Source organism: Euprymna scolopes, chromosome 2, assembly GCF_053919585.1.
Source record: "Euprymna scolopes isolate OS-2025 chromosome 2, ASM5391958v1, whole genome shotgun sequence".
Lineage (NCBI taxonomy): Eukaryota > Metazoa > Mollusca > Cephalopoda > Sepiida > Sepiolidae > Euprymna > Euprymna scolopes.
The window spans coordinates 105,680,946-105,700,688 of NC_136483.1; the positions used below are offsets into that span (position 1 = coordinate 105,680,946).

General features: G+C 34.6%; 1 protein-coding gene across 1 annotated transcript in view; it reads right to left on the reverse strand.

Moving 5' to 3' along the window:
* Positions 1 to 11,455, reverse strand: part of LOC145293994 (guanine nucleotide-binding protein-like 3 homolog) — a 38,297-nt gene extending 26,842 nt beyond the window's left edge. The window contains exons 1-5 of the mRNA XM_080140900.1: positions 11,358 to 11,455; positions 11,215 to 11,267; positions 7,128 to 7,182; positions 5,709 to 5,791; positions 4,862 to 4,981 (exon numbers count right to left, since the gene is read on the reverse strand). Coding sequence (XP_079997026.1) covers positions 4,862 to 4,981; positions 5,709 to 5,791; positions 7,128 to 7,182; positions 11,215 to 11,267; positions 11,358 to 11,376 — 330 coding nt within the window. The 5' untranslated portion in view covers positions 11,377 to 11,455. The remainder of the gene's footprint in view (positions 1 to 4,861; positions 4,982 to 5,708; positions 5,792 to 7,127; positions 7,183 to 11,214; positions 11,268 to 11,357) is intronic.
* Between the last annotated feature and the right edge of the window lie 8,288 nt (positions 11,456 to 19,743).

The window sequence follows — 19,743 nt, forward strand, 5'->3', positions numbered from 1 at the left end:
AAACACATATAGTGTTTAGTCTTAAATTAGAACAAGAAAAAACATGGTTGACATTAGATGGTCATCTGAGGAGACTCAATGATCATTCAAAAATCAAAAATACAGTGAATCTGAGGAAATTGTCATTGAATAGGTTCCTGATGGCAAGTCTGTTAGCCACAAACCGTTGTATGGCAAACTTGCAGACTGAATGCAACCTAGACAGCGTTAGTCACAGGATGTTAGAAATTCGGTTAGTTTTCATCCTAAGTATGTCTCAGCCCTTTTATCTCCTCATTTGCTCCCAAATGTCCCTCCAGTCAGTGAACAGGTTATGAATTGGTTGGTTGATTAGCACATGCAGACAATGCAATGTCAGTTATTGATCTCAGTCCGCGTGCACTAAGAGACAAGAGAAAAAGTGATCCAGTGTCAGACTACATTGTCAAAATCAATGCCGCAGATGGCTGTTGCTGTTTTCTAAATTATGCAATCCAACCTGCCCAGGTTGACAGGAAGCTGGTAACACGGCACACTACATAGAAAGTAAAAATTTTAGGATACAGAAGCAGAGGCACAAAAACTTGCCAGATGTTTATCAATCAGTAGGAACCTGAATGACATGCTGGACAAGTTTTTTGTTGATGTCGGTGGTCTGAAAATTGGAGCATTGAGTTTATGATTTTATATGTTCAAGCAATATAACAGCATGTAATTTGGCTAATTTTAAACCTTTAAACCAGAGTACATCAATAACAGACATTGCCCTCTTGGGAGTCTATGATAGTATTGCTCACTCGGGAGTCTATGATACTTGTAGCATCCTAAATATATAAATGAAAGTGACAATTAAAAAAAAAAAAAATTTTGTATTAATATTGAAGCGATGGTAATATGAAACTGTACTAGCAAACAACTTCCCACCATAATTTCAAGCAAAAAATTTGTTGTAGAGATTGTGTATCGCAAGGCTTTTATTCCAGTTAAGAGTTTCATTTTTTTTTATATACTAAAATATAACAGGTTTTCCTTAAATTTTAATAGAATAAAATTTCTTTTTAATTGTTTAAGACTAAGCTAAAAGAATTGTAGGAAATTGATGCGCAATCAGATATTTTTTATTTGTGTAGATCATCATCAGGGATTTTGATCATTCCTGGAGGAGAAATCTTCCATGTTTCTTTTCCACCTATTTTCGGTCCTGGCCTGACCACATAGAACCTAATTGGCTCTGGAGGTTGTCTCTCCACTGGGATTTTGGCTTTCCTTTTAGCCTTTTCCAGTGCTTTGGGGTACATTCTTTCACTGTAGATGTCTAGCTGTGGTCTAGAAATTGAAAAGTGACAGTTCATATGGTGGTTTCAATTTTTAAAATTTCAGTTTGCTCTCTGATCCAGATGCTTCTTTTTTTCTTGCATGTAGACTGATGCCAGGTAAAGTGAGTTCCATGATGTATTTGTTGAACATTTTCTGTTCAATGTTCATAGCAAACTTTCTACTCTTTGTACTGTTGTCTACTTTGGAAAAGGCTGTCTATCCAAGCACAATTTCAGCATATTAATGTCGCTTCTCACTCTGATTGCACTGAAAGGGATGGTGTAAATCTTAAAAAGATCTCAGGGTTGGAATATCTTCAACTATTTATTTATGGAGTTTTGTTTGATTGTGATGTAGAAAAAATTGTTTTTGTAGGATATGATTGAGTTTTGCAAAGGGAAATGGAAAAAAAAAAAAATAGCATCAATGGTTGGTGTATTTTTGTTCAGGAAGCCAGTATCTGGTAGCCCCAGATGATAGTGTCATTTAATATGACGGTGATGATAAAAAAAAAGAGCTTTGTTAAGAAAGGTTGTTATAGTTTTGATTTAACACACACACACAATTATCTGTGGATATAATGAATCGATAAAGGAGAAATCTGTTTTCTTTCATGGTAATTAGGGTTGACACAAACAGCCATTAAAAACACACAAGCTGAAAAAGTTGACGTTTTGGATTATAAAAATATCTTGAAAAAATGTCAGAACTACCACTTTTTGGTAATTTGACAAGTCTCATCTCAAATGCCACCCTTGTTAAGAAAAACAAGTAAGCTTATTTCTTGGGTAGTCAAGTTATTTGTGGGTCAACTGAAATATAGGCCAGATATGAGTTTCTTTGGATAAGAAAAAACAAGGTAGTGGACACAAATTCAAGTACCCATTAATTCTCGTTTGTGAATTCGATTATTCCAAAAAGATAACATATTTATTTATATGAAATGGCATTTGGGAAAAACCCTTCTTTATACAAATAAATCAAGAGGAGGGACCCCCCCCCCATGTGAGTGATGGTGAAAGGTAGAGACCTAATGGAGGGTGAAGGCAATGGACTCTACTGTTGAGAGTGTCAGTCAGAGATACAGATTTGAAAAAAAAAGGAAAAAATTTTTCTAGAGCTTGAGAATTTTAAAAACTGCCTGAGATTGGTTTACTGAGAGTGTTGAAATGAAATTCTGTGGATCAGGAGATGGGGTTAAGCCCAGTTGATTCTTAATATAATGAAAAGCAAAAATAGCCTAAAAGACATACTCTGCCTCACCGCTGGGGAAACAAACACCATTCAGAAAAAACAAAAACCCTTGACTTAAGTCTCACTTGGTTCCAAGCCACTGAATTCCCACTGTGAAGAGACAAGTCCCCAGATTTAAGGTTGATCGCCCCAACTTTACTAATAGAAGCTGCCAGTTCCTAGCATCTGCATTTGAGTCAAAAACTTATCAATGATCAGAGTTTTGTAACTTTCAATGAATAGTTATCCTGTTATTTTTATACAATAAGCCGAGTAATTTACTTGATATTCTTTTCTTCTTTCAGTTGAAATGATCTCTACGGTGATGTTGACTTGAGAGACCAGGGCTCAACAGATTGCGCACACCATCAAAAGCAATATGGGGCAAGTAACAGATTATCCAACCAGATCCTCTCATTAATCAGGACACTTGTCGAAGAAACGGCCCAGTCCCAGCGACCATACGAGACCCAGATCAGATAAATTTGATGACATCATTCGCTGGATTTGGAGAGAAAGAAGTACACAGATACACTAACCTCAAGATCAAAGTGTAGTATCTGTTCTTCAGTGCACTTCCATTTCTTGTTCTCTTTCGGTGGAGGAGAAATCCTTCACGACTGAGACAATTTTTATTTTTGTACCTTTTCTCCACGTTAAAAAACGACCCTGGTGTCTAACTCTGTCCCGTGGGGAGGCATAGTAAATAGGCACAGATACACTAACAGGCATTACCACTCTGTGTCAAAATGGACCTAAGGGCAATAGTAACTAAGGGGTAACTCCACATTCCCCACAGCTCCCAAATGGGGCCTCATCACTGGATGTCTATAAAGGTGGTACCTAGGATCATATTTGGTTAGGCTTTTGTTGTTCGGTAAAAGAAAAGAAAATCATTGCTAACTTAAATAAATAAAATAAACTTTGTTACTTATGTAACAGAGCGCGAACATGCATATGGCAGCTGTATGCAAATGTCCGAGCTGTGTGAGAGGTGATGTCACAGCAAAGAAAAATATATAAGAAGAACGTGTGTGCAGATTGATGATCACGTTAGAGACATGTATTATGTTGGGGCAACATTGGGTGCCCTTGTTGATAGTCGATTTAGAACATTGACTATTATTATTTAAAAAGTAAAATGTTAGATAATGAACATTATTATTGTTTTGTAACTTATGTAGAAAAAAGTATGCAGAGAGAATGTTTTGAAAGAATGAATGTTTAGTAAACTATTTAGGTTAACTTAGAACAATCAAAGAAAGAATGCAGTGATAAACAAACTATGTTATTAACAGATAGTAAAATGTGATCCAAAAGTCACGTATAAAAAGACGCGAGTTGAATTATGTCATAGAAAGGATTAATTTAAATATATACAAGAAAGGCGATAGAGGGAGAGACAGGGTGTTGGAGAGGAGAGAGACAGAGATGGCCCTCAGATAAAGATGACTCCAAGTAGAGGGGGGCAGAAATAGCGATAGTCAGAATCAGCGTTGCAACTTTCCAAAAGGGGAAAAAAACACGCTGGAATAAAATGTTGCCAAAAATAAAATACGAGGTTCTGTTATTTTTTAGGGAGGAATTTCTATTGCAGCTTTCCGTGGAACAAGACTAGAGATGGACCAAATATATTCCCGTTTGGACAGATGTTGATACTCCCAAATAAGTGTTATTTGTCCTTTGTGTTGTGAAGGTATTTATATATATTCATATCCCATCATAAACTGTAGTTAAATGTACATACACACACAACGAACTCTAAATTAGACCATCACAACGCTAGACAGTCATAGACGAACACAGGTATCTACACACGTCATATATAGATAACTGCGACACACATATACACTAATTCATTAAAAGAACATTTTATACAACTAAACGATACATAAATTTAGACATGTATGTATAAATTATATACGCTCGTTTATATATACCCCCAACAATATAACACACATCGGTGAAGTTACAACTGAGACGAATATTCACATGTGACCGGAGAAGGAGGAATAAAGGTCTTTTGTTAGAACCAGAAACAGCAAGTTGAATTCCTTTCCTCTTTCCTTATGTTCCTTGCGATGGAGCCTACAAAATGTTACTTGTTTTAAACTGGAGTTTTAAATTTATTCGGATCAGAGAGTTTTCTGTAGCCGTTCTGATTGAGACCCCCACCCACCCCGCAAAAAGGGGTCAGAATCGAGCAACAACTTTATGCCAACACAATGAACAGACGCTCACTACCTGTGCAGTGAACATACACAGATGCACAGTCATATTTGAATTTTATAAAAATATTCGCACAAATCGTAATAAAATGTCAATAACAAACCTTCCTGAAAAATATGTCACCTTCTTTTTCGACGTCGTCCATTATTTCTTCTAAAGAACGATTCTTATTTAAGGCAGCATCACGTGCCAATTGACGGCGTTCCTCCTTCTCAGCTTTCATCTGGAATAAATGGTAAAAAAAAAGGTCATAATTAGTCATTTCTATTATTTAACTAATTAGCACGATCCAGTAGAAATTCCACTTTTACTTTCTTCATCTATCTGTATCCACGTACTTTTAATGATAATATTTCGTTTGAAATAAAACATTTATGTAAGGTTTAACAATATTAAGCAAAAAATAATTGTCATTAGTAGTTAAGTATTCTTTAAATAAATACAGTGAATAGCTATCTTCTTGGAGCATTGTGCTTGTCTGTTGTCAAGAATATGATCACTCACACAAATATGCTGTTTTCTGACACTTTATTAGGATGCAACAGACGTCGAAATCAAGCAAAACTTTGTATCAACACAACGAGCAAATGATTACTGCCTGTGCACTGAACAAATGTTTGTATCCGAATTCGACCAAAAAAAAAAAAAAAGCTCACAAAGTTTGAATTATTTGGAATTATCTCCCTTGTTCTGCAAAATGGTGTCAAGAGATTACTGACCATCATTTAGCCTTAAAATTTTATTTTATTTTTTTAAAGACAACTACTTGATCAGTCATCACATGATTTTTGGTGTCCAATATTTTCTTTCAGTCACGTTTAAGTGTGTAAAAGCATTTTCATTGTTAAAATGCGCAGAGTGAATGAATGCATGGTAAAAATCTGTTTTTGTTTCTAAAAATGGCAGCAAAACATAAAACCAAATTGTTACCCAAAAATCAAATCCATTACCTGAGCTTTGTATTCTTCAGCAGTTTGAAGAACCGAGTGTTTGAAAGGAAGGCTGTTAGGAATTCCAGGATCTTTCCTTTTTCCTGCAAAAAAAAAAGAAAAAAATAAATAAATTTTTAAAAAATATGAAAATTTGCTAAGCAAGACAGAATGTTTTGTTATCTATTATATCAAGGGCAGTTATCTGTGTGTTCAGCTAAAGGTTAGAAACCACACAAAACCCAGAAATTTGATATATTCTTTTTCAACATTTCCTTGAACAGAATATGAACAGCTTTATTTTGTAATATTTTTTTTTTACCAGACTTTGGTGTAAGACTCAAAATAAAATACACTTTAGTCACTTTCAGGCTAGGATGAAAGTGTAGTATGTGTTCTGTTCTGTGAAGCAGAGGGAAATCTTTGACTGAGGGAGGGGACAGGATTGTAAAGTACCTTTAAAAGGTATTGAAATGTTTTTCTTGCTCAAATATCTTTTCTTTTAAAACATCTAAATGGAGAAGTTGCTATTCCTATTCTTCTACTCATATCAGATATGAGGATCTTGCAACAACTGAGGCAAGAAACACAAAATATTTATTTATTTATTTTTTTTTTTCTTCTGTTTTGTTGTCCATTATATATAAATATAGTATTGTCACTTCTTTAGACAAAAAGGCCATCCCTACAAGATTACAATGTCTGGTTCTGGGCATGCAGATGACTCAGCAAAATGGAATACCTCTAATTTATGTAGTACTAATACAGCCCCCCCCCCCACCCGATTGTAAAATCTGCTTAATTTATGGAAATTTTATTTTCTTTATCACACAGCCAATTCTCTCTCTCTCTCTCTCTATATATATATATATATATATATATATATATATATATATATATATATATATATATATATATATATATATATATATATATATATATATATATATATATATATATACATATACATATAGTACTGGTTTCAAAAGTTAAAAAAGAAAAAATGATTTGGGTGCTATCAGCTAGAACCAAAGCCAAAATGTTTAGTGTTCAGTCCCAGCCATGTTCCCTACCATTTGAGCTATCGACAGATCGATAAGAAAGATTTAAAATTAAACCACTTCAAACTATAAATGAATTTGTGCATGTGTAAAAGTAATAGAAATATGTCAGCAAGTTGAAATGAACATTTTGCATTTCGACTTGCCAACATATTTCTGTACACGTTCTTCATCCATCCAAACAAAGATATTATTTCCTGTTCAATTTTATTGGTTAAATATTTTCACAGACAGAAAGAAACATACATACACCTGTTTTATTTATATATAACCTGTTTTTCTTTAGTGTAGTGTTCATTTTCAATTGCATGTTTGACCTAACGAGATCTCAGTCATTCTCAGCTTCAATCAAAAATCCTATAAAGAAAAAAGTGCTTACGTTTTATAGGATTCTTCTTTGCATTTTTCTTTACTTTCCGCTTGTGTTCTTTAACCTAAAACAAAGAGAAATTCACATTTATTTTCAAAAATATACAACAATATAACAATTTCTGTAAATAGAAATCATAAATTAAAATTTTACTTTCATTAAATTTAAAATCTTTTCATGCGGGAACATAGATTTTTGCAAAACACAAGCAAGGAATCACTGGCGTAATGTATAAAGTATTTGATAATATTCAGTTGTAAGTGACACTCTTCTGGAGATTGAAGGTTCAATGCAAATTACTTAAAACTTTTCTATCCAGTCATGGCCAACAGAACGAAAGGATGCTATTCTCATAGCTTAAATTCCATGCAGATTCCTCCAAGTTTGACATGATACAGCTGAAGAAGGTCAGAGGTTACATAGATCGAAATGCTGTGAAAACAATGCTCAAGATGAGAGCAGTAATCCAAATAATATGAAAAAAAAGTATCAGATCTGTTTTCGTAGTTCAATTAATCATCAAATTATGAAGATTCATAGTTTGTTGGAAATTAGAAAATGTGTCTTCTGTTATTAGTCCAAAAGCTAATTTCTTCAGTGTATAACTAAAAATGCGGTTTTAATGTCATCTTGTGTTAAAATGAAAAGATATGCGTTCTCTACATATCGAGCAAGATCAGGCTTAAGGCTCCCAAAAATCATACAAAACTTACCCAGTCTTCTGTAGGTTGAGGCTTATGGCACTAAGAATATAAGTTTCTACTTCTAGTCAGTTATAGCTGACAGAATGAGAACAATGTATAAAAATTTACTCTTAATCCAAGTTGATTTAGTAATGCACAAACTCTTTTCTTCAGGGTTTCTCCCTCCCCCCCAAAAAAAACTCAATTCAACTAAGTATAATTTTAGTCTTTTTTTTTTTTTTTTTTTTTTTTTTTACAAAATGGTCACTACTTATCAAGGCCCGGAAGCCACTCAAGGATAAGGGTTATTGCAAGATTTGATGAAGTGTTTACTTAAGGGGGCGGTTCATTAGGAATTTGTTAACGTTGGACTTGAAGACATCCAAGTTGTAGTCAGGTGGGAAGCAGGCATACGGAACAGAGTTCCACAGGTGTGCAGTTCTAAGAAAGAAGCTTTGTTCGTGGAATCCACGTTTTGATTTAGGCACATGTTCTTCGAAGCATGTGTTTACACAACTGTTTCATACTTTTTTTATGCAGTTCTTTGCATTATTGTTGTTGTCCTCTTCAATATCTTTCAAGCTGTACTGTTTAGGCAGTAAAAGGCAGACAAGAAAGTGTTGCATCGTATGATCTGTTTCCACATTTGCGAATGGTTGGATCAATTTTGTCAACTCATTTGGTCATAGAAAGTTTTGACTGCCCCATGCCCGTTCTCGGACAGTTGAACGTTTTTCACTGGAGCCAGAGTGCTTCTGAACCGGGAGGTAAGGTCTTAGAAAGGGAGATTTCCATATTGGTAGGAGGTATTCTTTAGCTGTTCGGTCCACAGCTATAATCTGGTCTATTTCTGAGATGTTGTTAAGAATTCGACAAAGCTGAGAAAGTTTTAATCAAATCTATAAATTTATTAGTTTGCTTTTTTTAAATAAAAAATTTTTTAAATGGATATCTTTTCAGTATTTACACATCACTTGCTTTGCCATTTTGTATGGACCAATTTTTTAAATTCCTTTTCTGTGTATTAATATTGATCATGTCACTAGAGAATTCAGGTTTTCCTTTTTAATTTCATCACATATTTTAGATTTTATAGTGGAGGATCACTTTTCCATAGAAATTTAACATATACTAGTCACCCACTTTTTGGCTATCACCAATTTGACGGAGTTTATTTTTCTGTGTACAACTCAGTTTATTTTTAAGCCAATACTAGGGTGGAGGATCCCTTTTCGGGTTTGTATTACTGTACACAGATTCGAAAAAGTTGTCAAAAAACAAATATATAACAAATAAATTTTATCAAAGGCAAGATAAGTTACTTTTCTACCAAACTGGATATAATTTTCGTGTTTTTATTCAATTTAACATGTTTATTCAGCTCGAAAAGCATACAGTGTTTACCGATGTATTGGAAAATTCAAGATGGCGGCCGATTCTCTCTTTAACACGGCAAGTTCAGGAAAAGGTGTTATAAATAATAAACTAGACAAAATACTATTAAAAACCACCGAATATATGTCAAGTTATGTCACGGTAACATATATTGAGCGAATTTCTAACAGTATTTTGTCTAGTTTATTATTTATTACACCTTTTTCCAAACTTACCGTGTTAAAGAGAGAATCGGCCGCCATCTTGAATTTTCCAATACATCGGTAAACACTGTATGCTTTTCGAGTTGAATAAACATGTTAAATTGAATAAAAACACGAAAATTATATCCAGTTTGGTAGAAAAGTAACTTATCTTGCCTTTGATAACATTTATTTGCTATATATTTGTTTTTTGACAACTTTTTCGAATCTATGTGTACAGTAATACAAACCCGATTTTTCAGTGTTTTCAATAATTCTTAAAATAAAAAAATCAATAATTCTTAATTAAAATCCGACCGAAAAAACTTTTCAATGATTATTAATTTAAAAAAAAAAAAAAAAAAAAGAGCACATTGGAGATAAAGGCGTGAGAGAAAGAAAGTGAAGGAACTGATTTTGCCTTTTGTCACTCAACGACGCCGAAAGTTAGGAAGTACGTTACTTACTGTAACCCATTAAAACCCAGTAGTTAAAAATAAATAAATAAAACAACATTTTTTGTTTGCTAAAGAAAAAAGGGTAAATTTATACAAACACCGTGACAGCGAATTAACCCTAACGCTGTCACGGTGTTTAATACCGAAAAAAGAATAGTCGCATCTTATTTTCTTAAAATTCCCCAAATGTTTTTAGCACCCCAAATTATAGTAAAAAAAAAAAAAAAAATGAATCGTAAAGTAAACTACATTGGAACAATCAGTAAAAATTCTGAAAAACATAGTTTTATTACTAAATGAGGAATCGTTTTCTTTAAAAATTCAATTAGTATTATGCTTGTAAAATTGAAAAAGCCACGCTTGAATAGTGTCAACATCATATGAATGAATAAGTGGCGTTTATCAAGTGTTTTGTTTACAATATCACGTCAACTGATATTTGGGCTTGACGATGAATACCCAGGAGAAGTCACTTCTGATTAATGTTTACCAGTTTTAAAATATTCTGCTATTCTGAAAAATAGCCATGTTCGTTCGCATATTTTATAACTGGTAAACATTAATCAAAAATGACATTTCCAGGGCATTAATCGTAAACCCCAAATATCAGCTGGCGTGATATTGTAAACAGACACATTCGGAACTTGATGAACGTCTAATCAGCGAAATAACACGACATCGGGTCAAAGTCGGTCGTCAGCTTGTTTTGATTTCGCTTATTCACATAACGTCGACACTTTTCAACTATTTTAATCCCTACACAGCTTTTTTCTTGCATTATTCCATAGACGCGACCTTTATAATTTACCAATGAGAACATCACCACCGGATACACTTTATTAATAAGGTTCTCAAGTTCGAAAATATACATCTGAAGAAGGGTTTGGTGGTTAAACCGGGCGAAACGCGAAGATGTGGTCAGTAGGCATAATAATCGCAATGTAGTTACTTGTTTCCCCAAGAGTACAGAATTAGAAATAAGGTCGATTTTTAATATGGGGGAAAATCAAGATCGCCCAGAGGGGAAGACTTTGGATGGTGGACAAAATACACCTAGGTCCAGAAAGATGTCTCCCTCACTGACCGAGGACAGACTAAACTTTGCTCATTAACCAAAAAAGGCCAAGGAGTCGAAATGCGTAGTTCTTTTTTTCTTCTCTTAAATCAAAACAAAATCAAATATCAAAGTTATATTTCGAAACCTAAATGAATTTCGATCTACTAAAATAACATTTTAAAAATAAAGACAAAAAAAAAAAAAAAAAAGAAGAATTTTCCTGTACTAGATTTTGTAAGAAATGAATTTCGAGTTTTTTTTAACTTGAAGAAAAAATGTAACACGTGGTTAGTTTTGATGCAATATAGAAAAACAACATACCTTTTTTTCGATCTTGTATCGAAGTTTGGCCTTGACTCTTTTGCTCTGTTTGTCTGAAATATAATAAAAGGCATTGAGTAAAAGAATTCAAGTTAGAAACGGCAAAAGTGTTTTCAAAATTATAGGTTTAAAAAGAAACTTACTCTTGAATCGACACGGCATGATGGCAAATTGTGGGATAAAGGAAGTTTACGGTGTAATACAAGAAAAGTCTCAATTACTTTCAAAGGGAGGTAATTCGTCTGGATTAATTTTTTTTTCTTTTTTTTATCTTCAAACAAAAACAAATATATGGAACTGGTAAAAAAAATTGTGAAAAAATTTATGAAAAAGTTATTAGGTTAATTTTTAGTAGTAGTTCCAATTACATAAAAAAAAAAAAATAAAATAATGCTTATGCATCTATGCCACAGCGCTATTTATTTTTTTTTAAATAGTATTTTCAAGTTAAATTTAATCTTTATGATATGTTTGTTTATTAGTGTTAGGAATAGAACACCCTCCTCTTTCCATGTTAAGAATGGCTTTCTAAATAATAATGTTACTGTTTCAGCGCGGTAACATAGTTGTATAAGTACCAAAAAGTTACTTGTTCGATTTTAAGCAATGTGTTCAGTTTCCGATTAATATTAATTTTAAGGGAATCCTAAAAAAAAAAGAAGAAAATATTGTGAGACACTATTTCAAAAGATTAACCATTTTTTGTTTTTATAAGAAATATGTTTACTTAGATATTTTAAGGTAGTAAATTTATAGATAAACACCCCCAGCTAAACCAACCCCCTTCCTCAATGAGATTCCATATTTTAAAGGCGTGTAACACCATGAAAACTTGGTGGAAAAAGTAATTATTTTAGAATTTAGGGTAGAGATTCAGTTTTGCATATAGATTTAATGCAAAATGATCTGCTATTTCCGAGCCATTCTATCATTTTTAGGCCAGTTATGTAAAAAATTTTGCCACTAACCCAAAGTTCGACAAGCATAGTTGAAAACTACACATAATTGCTTAAAAAGTAGCCCTCTCTCCTCCATAGAAATGCACAGAAATAAATTGGTTAACTGCTTTAAAACGCTAGATAATAAAAAAGATAAGGGGCTATTGTGAGTTGTCACCGGTTCCAGTAACAGTTATGTAGAAAACAAGGGAAGACTTTAGCTGACTATAACCAAAAATCTGCTTCCATACTATTGTTTATCAAATATTGGTCTGTGGTTTTATATAAAAAAAACAAACTTCAAATCAATTATTTCGATTTTGCTATCCGGTGTTACATTCTCAATAACAAAATAAAAAAAGTTGGGGAGATTTTTATACATACTGTTTACACACTTTCCACTTCTTTCCATAGTAACTGTTTCATCTGTGGTTGCTATAAAAAAAAAATAAGCTTCTTTTCATAAAGAGAGAAAACATAAAGAGACGTTTGCTGATAGTTTTCTTTAAGGGTTTTATTTGGAAAGAATTGACTCAGGAGAGAGAGGGAGGGAGAGACTAAGAGAGAGTAATTTTATCATAGCTAATTATTTACTTCTTAACTTTCAAACTAAAATGAGTGATGCACACAGACAGAGACATCGAAGGTAACATTTGCTTAGATTATCAAATTGCTACATTATTGGTGGTTTCTCATTTGCATGACTTCCATGAAGAGTGATTCAAAAACCTTGTTTCTCCCAGCTCCAAAAAATGTGATGTTATTTGTCATATCGATCTTTTTTGATTATTCCATTTAACCTGCTACCCTCGTATGTCACTCATTTCTGAAAACGATTCTGTTTTGCAGATCTGGGTTATTATCATGCACCCAGTGTGACCATTGTTAAAATTCACACTAACTTAATTGCTATTGACATAGAGCCCCTAATATGTAATAACCAGTCTGGTTCGATATTTTCATTTTACTGTGCTTAGTCATTTTCATGTGAAGGTGACAATCTTTTTGCTCCCTATTTGAGATCTACTGTGACTCTCGCAGTCATAAACATTAATATTTTCTTCTTCATGCAGAGACCAGCCCCTGTGAGGTAATTTGGTCACATAATAACCACTCAAAAGCCTGGGTATAGTAATCTCAACCAAACCTTGAAGGAGTTACATACAGACCCTGCAAGGGAAGTAGGAAGCTTCCAGGTACTCACGAAGAAAGACACCCTCTCTTCTGCCCCAGTAATCTTGATACAGAACAAGAATATCTTCCTTTGAAGATACACTGTTCTGAAAATAAACTTTTGTCAGTCGTTCTCTAGTATTATGTAGACAATGTATGACGAGCTGGTTGCTGTCATGTCCAATGCACAAATGACACTGTGCCTGCATGTAGGACGGGAAATCCGGTTGGTAATGATTTGCATGAGTTGGCTCCCCCGCAGTGATAAAAGACGTCGGACTTTTGTGTGTTGGCAGCATTCTTTCATTTGCTTGGTGAAAGAGATTTTGTGCTTTTCGTCTCAGTTACACGAATTGAGGACAGGAAGAAAGGGACAGCGAGAACTTCAAATAAAACATACTGATTCAAGCTATCTTGGCATTATGACTGAAGGAAGGTTCGACCTAAAATTAGTACCAGAATATGATGGCACAACATCTATTGTAGACTGGTTAGAGAGAGTGGACCTTATCTGCAAGCTCTCAGGAGTTGACAGAGTCAAACAGGTTATCCCCTTGCGACTAGGTGAGGGAGCTTTTGACGTCTACCAACAGCAGTCAGATGCAGAGAAGGATAAGGTAACACGGGTGAAAGATGCACTGCACAGGGCCTTTGCGCTTGACCCATGTGAGGCATACAAGCAGTTTGCAAGACGCACCTTACACTTGGACGAGTCAGTAGATGAGTTCTACGCTGCATTAACACAACTCTCCAGTCTGTTCTGAGGAGTTCCGAGCCAGACGCTGAAGTAAGCAGTTATGGCTGGACTGCCTGCCCATACCCAGGAGTTGCTACTTGCATCTGCTGACATCAACCAGATCCCAACAGAAAGTATGCTCAGCCGAGCAAGGTCCATGGTAAATAACGAACGGGTTGCAGCCGCTGTCGACAGGTCAGACACAAAAAAAGTGCCTCTACACAAGCCCTCTGAAAACTCACTGCAGTGTTTCAATTACTCTGGAGCTAAGCATCTTGCTAAACACTGTCAGCTCAAATGATGGAGGCAGCGCTGTACACCATGCATTCGATGCTACCGATGCCAGAAAACGGAAACAGGGGTGAGATGTGAGCGCCACTCTCGCCCCGAGTAGGATGAGAACTGACCTGCCAGTGAAGCGCATACGTGTCAACAGAGTGATTCTGGATGCATTGATTGACTCTGGATGCACCCAATCTCTAGTAAGGAGTATGGTTTGTAGTCCACGGAATCAACACAAGACAGGTCCTGACTATTGATGGAAAGAGTATGACCAGCAAAGGAGCGACCAAGGTCAGTTTGCAGGTGGATAAAAAGATCTCCATGGTGGTGGAGATGTTGGTTATGAATGGAGATCTATTGGGATTCGATCTCTTGCTCGGAATTGATGCCATCCACCTGTTGGGTGGCGTTCATATAAATGAACATGGTGAGGCCACTTTCCTGAAGGAAGTTTGCGGTTTTGGCACTGCTGTTGCAGTGAAAATAGAATGACCTGACTTTGATATTGTATTCGACCCGACTAAGAAACATTGGATGGCAATCTGGAAGTGGTCGAGTGAGCAGCCGCCACAACAGCTGATCAATCAGATACCTGAATACACCGTGCTCAAACACATTCGGAAGGACTATGACTGTGAATTGCAAACTTGGATTCACAATGGATGGCTGATACCATACCTGGAGAAAGAGCTTGTTCCACCCAAGGGATCAATCCCACTAATGGCGATTGTTCAGCATAACAAGGGGAAAGTGCTGCCTGTTATGGATTACTGTGAGTTAAACGACCACGTGGACACATACACGACACGTGCGGATGTGTGTTCACAAAAGCTGAGGGACTGGTGGAGGAAGGGGTTCGACGTGTCAGTGTTGAACTTGAGAAAGGCCTACCTCCAAGTACATGTGCACCATTCTTTATGGCCATTTCAAACCGTGGTTGGGAAGGGGGAGAGATACTGCCTGACTAGGATGGGAGTTGGGCTTAACGTTGCCTCATTCATTATGCAGGCAATTGTCGAGTCTGTTTTGTCTGAAAATGCAACTGTTCAAGAAGCAACATCGGCATATATAGATGATTTATACAACAACAGCGTGGCGCCCGTGAAACGAGTGAAGCAGCATCTTCTTTGATTTGGATTGGAAAGCAAGGAACCAGAGCGGCTTGAGGATGGCACACGGGTGCTTGGATTGGAGGTCTGAGTGAAAAGCATATCTTATTTTTCTTGAAGTTATACATTTGGATTTTACCGTCACTGGATTATTTATCTTCCACCAGACTATCCATTCATGTGTAATCACCTTTTTCTTCACCATATTCCCTCTGCTTCACTTTTTTTGTTTTCAAGTAAGATCTTTGACTTACTTGTTGTTTCATTAAATAATTTTGCATGCAAAATCCGATCTCGCATTTTGCTAATTCCTACCCTCTGATGAGAAGGAAAGTATTTCTTCGAAACTCCGCGGATTAAGGACTATCCACTTATCTAGTGTTCCCTTTTCAGAGTAAATATGTTTTTAACTCATTTCAAAGTGTTTTTTAACATGTTTTATTAACTCTTTGCTTGTATTATAAGCTCTATTTCCTATTTGGTTTTATCGAGCTTTTACATCTGGCTGAGATAACTTTATAAATATTAATTCTTTAATAATTATAATATACTTTAATTTTACCATCTTGGATCATTTTGGCAAATTTAATTGTAATTTTTATTTTATTTTATATATATATATATATATATATATATATATATGGATATATCCGGTTTTTCTGTATGTAAAAATAAAATAGAATTTGACTTAAAATCGTCAATAGTAGATAAAGCTACAAAATATAAACCTAGTAAATCAAAAAGCTGTAATCTATGTTTATTTGATACATACTACATTTTGAATTGTAAAGAATAAATCTTAAACAAAAATGTTATAAAAAGCTGTCTTTATAGAAATAAATTCCTATTATCACGCCTAAGACCTGATTATGTATAAAAAATATAAATAATAATAACTAAGGAATATGTTGTGAGTGAAATGTAAGTATAGTAAGATAATTTCAAATTTGATACAAGGATTTTAGAATGGTGCAACAAATAAATTGATATTGAGATGGACAGATTATGATGGATTAAAATAGACTAAATTAGAATATAAGTATGAAGTAAACTAAGTGAGAGATTGCACCTAGATTGCTATAAAGAGGGTAATGTGAGAACTACAAGTTTAAAATTAAGTATAGGAGATTTTATAAAGACAAAAATTTAAATATTAGATTAAGGAATTAAAGGAATTTTGATGAAATAATGAATCGATAAATGTGACCAAAAATCGAATTATGCCCTTTAGACTTTCTCCATAATATTGACCAATATGGAAATAGGAAATAATTAAAAAATAAAGGGAAGATGTTTGTATTAAAATAAGGCTGGAAAAGATAGGTTTAACAGTTAAATTAATTACATAACCAGTATGAGGTGAAGATAAATATTAATTAAAATAATTTAAATAAACCTTTTAATTATAGTTTTTCTTAAAAAAATAGCATGTAAAAGGGAAAATAATCAACGAGTATACCGGAACATGTAAATAAAAATTTATACAAAACTAACGCAAATTGAAAAATGAATAGTTGGTCATATAAATAGAGACTAAAATTTGGAAGATGTAAATTAGGATTTAGGGAATAAATCAATAAAATAAATAAATCAGAGAGGAAAAAATAATTAGAAAAATTAGAAAAAACATTAAAGGATTAAATGAATATAAAAATAGGAAACTTTAGAAGTATCATCTAACAATAAGAAATACGATAGTGGGTGTTATAATTTTATAATAAATTTCTTATTAAAGTGACTTTCTCTTTATTTACATATCTCCTCTCACGTGATCTTGCCGTTTGCTTTTTCTTTATTTTCTTATTTGAATACCTTCTTTTTTTTATTTTATTAACATGCATTCCTGGTCACTTGTCGCATTTGTCATTGTAAAATTCAGTTGAATAAAGCTTTGGAAAAGGTCTTTCTGCTTGCGTCTCCATTACATTACAACTTATTCAACTGAATTTTTTTTTTCAACCTAATTTTATCTCATGGATAAAATTATTCGACTGGACAGATTTGACATGGTTTGCAGACCCTCAGTCTAGCAAACTTTGGAAACTATGGTACCGAAACTTTAATTACTATTTGTCTACCATTGAGCATTTAAATCCAGACAAACTTGAAGCGCTTTATCTAAACATTTCTGCTACGGTTGCTTACGTTATCAAGGGTTGTTCTGAGTTCGAACATGCCATCGAACTACTAAAATCTGTTTACGACAAGCCCCCCAACATTATCCATGCAAGACACCTACTTTCAACACGTTTACAATGAGTCCTTAGAGCAGTCCCTTCAAGCTTTGAATCGTCTTGCCACTGACTGTTGTTTCAAAGACGTTACTATTGCTACCTACCGGGATAAATCTGTCCACGATGCCTTTATATGTGGCCTATGGTCTTCCGTAATATGTGCCAGACTTCTCGAAAATGATACGTTGGATCTCAAGGAGGTTACTCAATGTGCTAGGGCATTAGAACAAGCTCATTTTCGTGCAGAGTCATATGTCTTTCAAATTGGATCTACTGCTGCTACTCCAACTCAAAATGATTCTTCTAATGCTGTCACTGCTACTATGACTAAAATTGTACTCCCTGACTCCACTGATTCTTGTAAGGAGTTTGATTCTGTACTGTCTACTGCCCTTCTTACTCATGGCAGATGCTACAATTGTGGAGGGAAACGGCATCTTAAGGATGACTGTCGCCATTGTCCTGCTTGCAATAAATATGCTGAAATTGTAGCAAACTCGGTCATTTTGCCAAAGTTTGCTGTTCTACAAGACCAACACCTTCATGTTCTTCTTTGTCTGTTATAGTAGCTCATGCTAACGATGTTGATAATTCTCCTATTACTAAAATGGTAAAATTAAAAGGTAAACTACTTACCACCCTTATAGACACAGGCAGGTCTGGTAACTTTATTAGTGCTAGTCTCGTTAAAACCTTGAACCTGTCTACTTGAAAACGGGACTCTAATTTCTATGGCATCATCCGCCCTTTTACCCAAACTATCTGAATATTGCACTGAGAATACTACATTCAATGGTTTCAAATACAAAAACATTGACTTCGCGATACTCCCTAATTCATGCACGGATATTATACTTGGAATACCCTTTCTAAAAATGCACCGGAGTATTACCATTTTTTGTTTTTTGGTGGGTCACAGTCTAAAAATCTGCACTGTTACCAAATCAATTGTGCTCCTGTTAAATTATTCAGAAATTTGATCCCTAATTGCAAACCTATTGCTATTGAGTCCTGCTATTACTGTGCTGAGGATGTTTGGTTCATTGAGAAAGAAACTCTGAAATTACTTTAGAATGATATAATTGAACCAAGTTATTCTCCATGGTGTGTTCAAGTTGCTGTAACTTCTTCATCTAAGAAATGATTGGTAGTCGATTTCTCCCAGACTATTAACCGTTTCACTTTGTTTGATGCATACCCCTTGCCACCAATCAAAGATCTTATAAATCAAATAGCTCAGTATCAGATTGAAATTTGCCACTAAGATTGCCTCTATAGGGCCTTTCAAGCGGGAAATCGTCTATATCAATTTAAGCTAAATACCCATGGGTGTCACAAATGCGGTTTTCATGGATTCTTTAATTTCTGATAACAGATTGTTTGGAACCTTTTCTTATTTGGATGACATAACAATTTGTGGTAAGACCCAGAAGGAGCAGGACGTAAATTTGGAGCACTTCTTAAAGGCCGCCTCTACATACAACCTTGAAATAAACCGAGAAAAGTCAATGTTTTCACTTTGTTCTATTAACATACTTGGATATAAAATCTGTAATGAAACTTTATAACCTGATCTTGAGCATTTGAGACCTCTTTTGCAAATGCCTCCCCCTTCCAACTCCAAATCGTTCAAAAGGTGTCTTGGTATGTTTGTCTACTATACAAAATGGATACCTAATTACTTATCCAAAAATCACCCGCTAGTTGAAAATAAACAATTCCCGATTCCTTTCATGGGTGTAAACTCCTTCGAAGAGCTCAAGAAAGACATTCCCGAATCTTCTGTACAGGTTATAATGAATTGTCATTTGTTATTGAAACCGATACCTCAGAGAAAGCTATTGGAGGCACTCTCTTAAAAGCTGGGAAACCTGTAGTGTCCTTTTCCCGGTCACTAAACCCCTCTGAAACGCGACTTCATATAGTTGAAAATGAAGCGTATGCCATAGTAGAACGTGTTCGTAAATGGAGAGACCTCATTACTGGGAAACATTTCACTATTATTACAGATCAGGATGTTTAAACTTGCTAATCATGGAAAAATTAAAAACGATAAA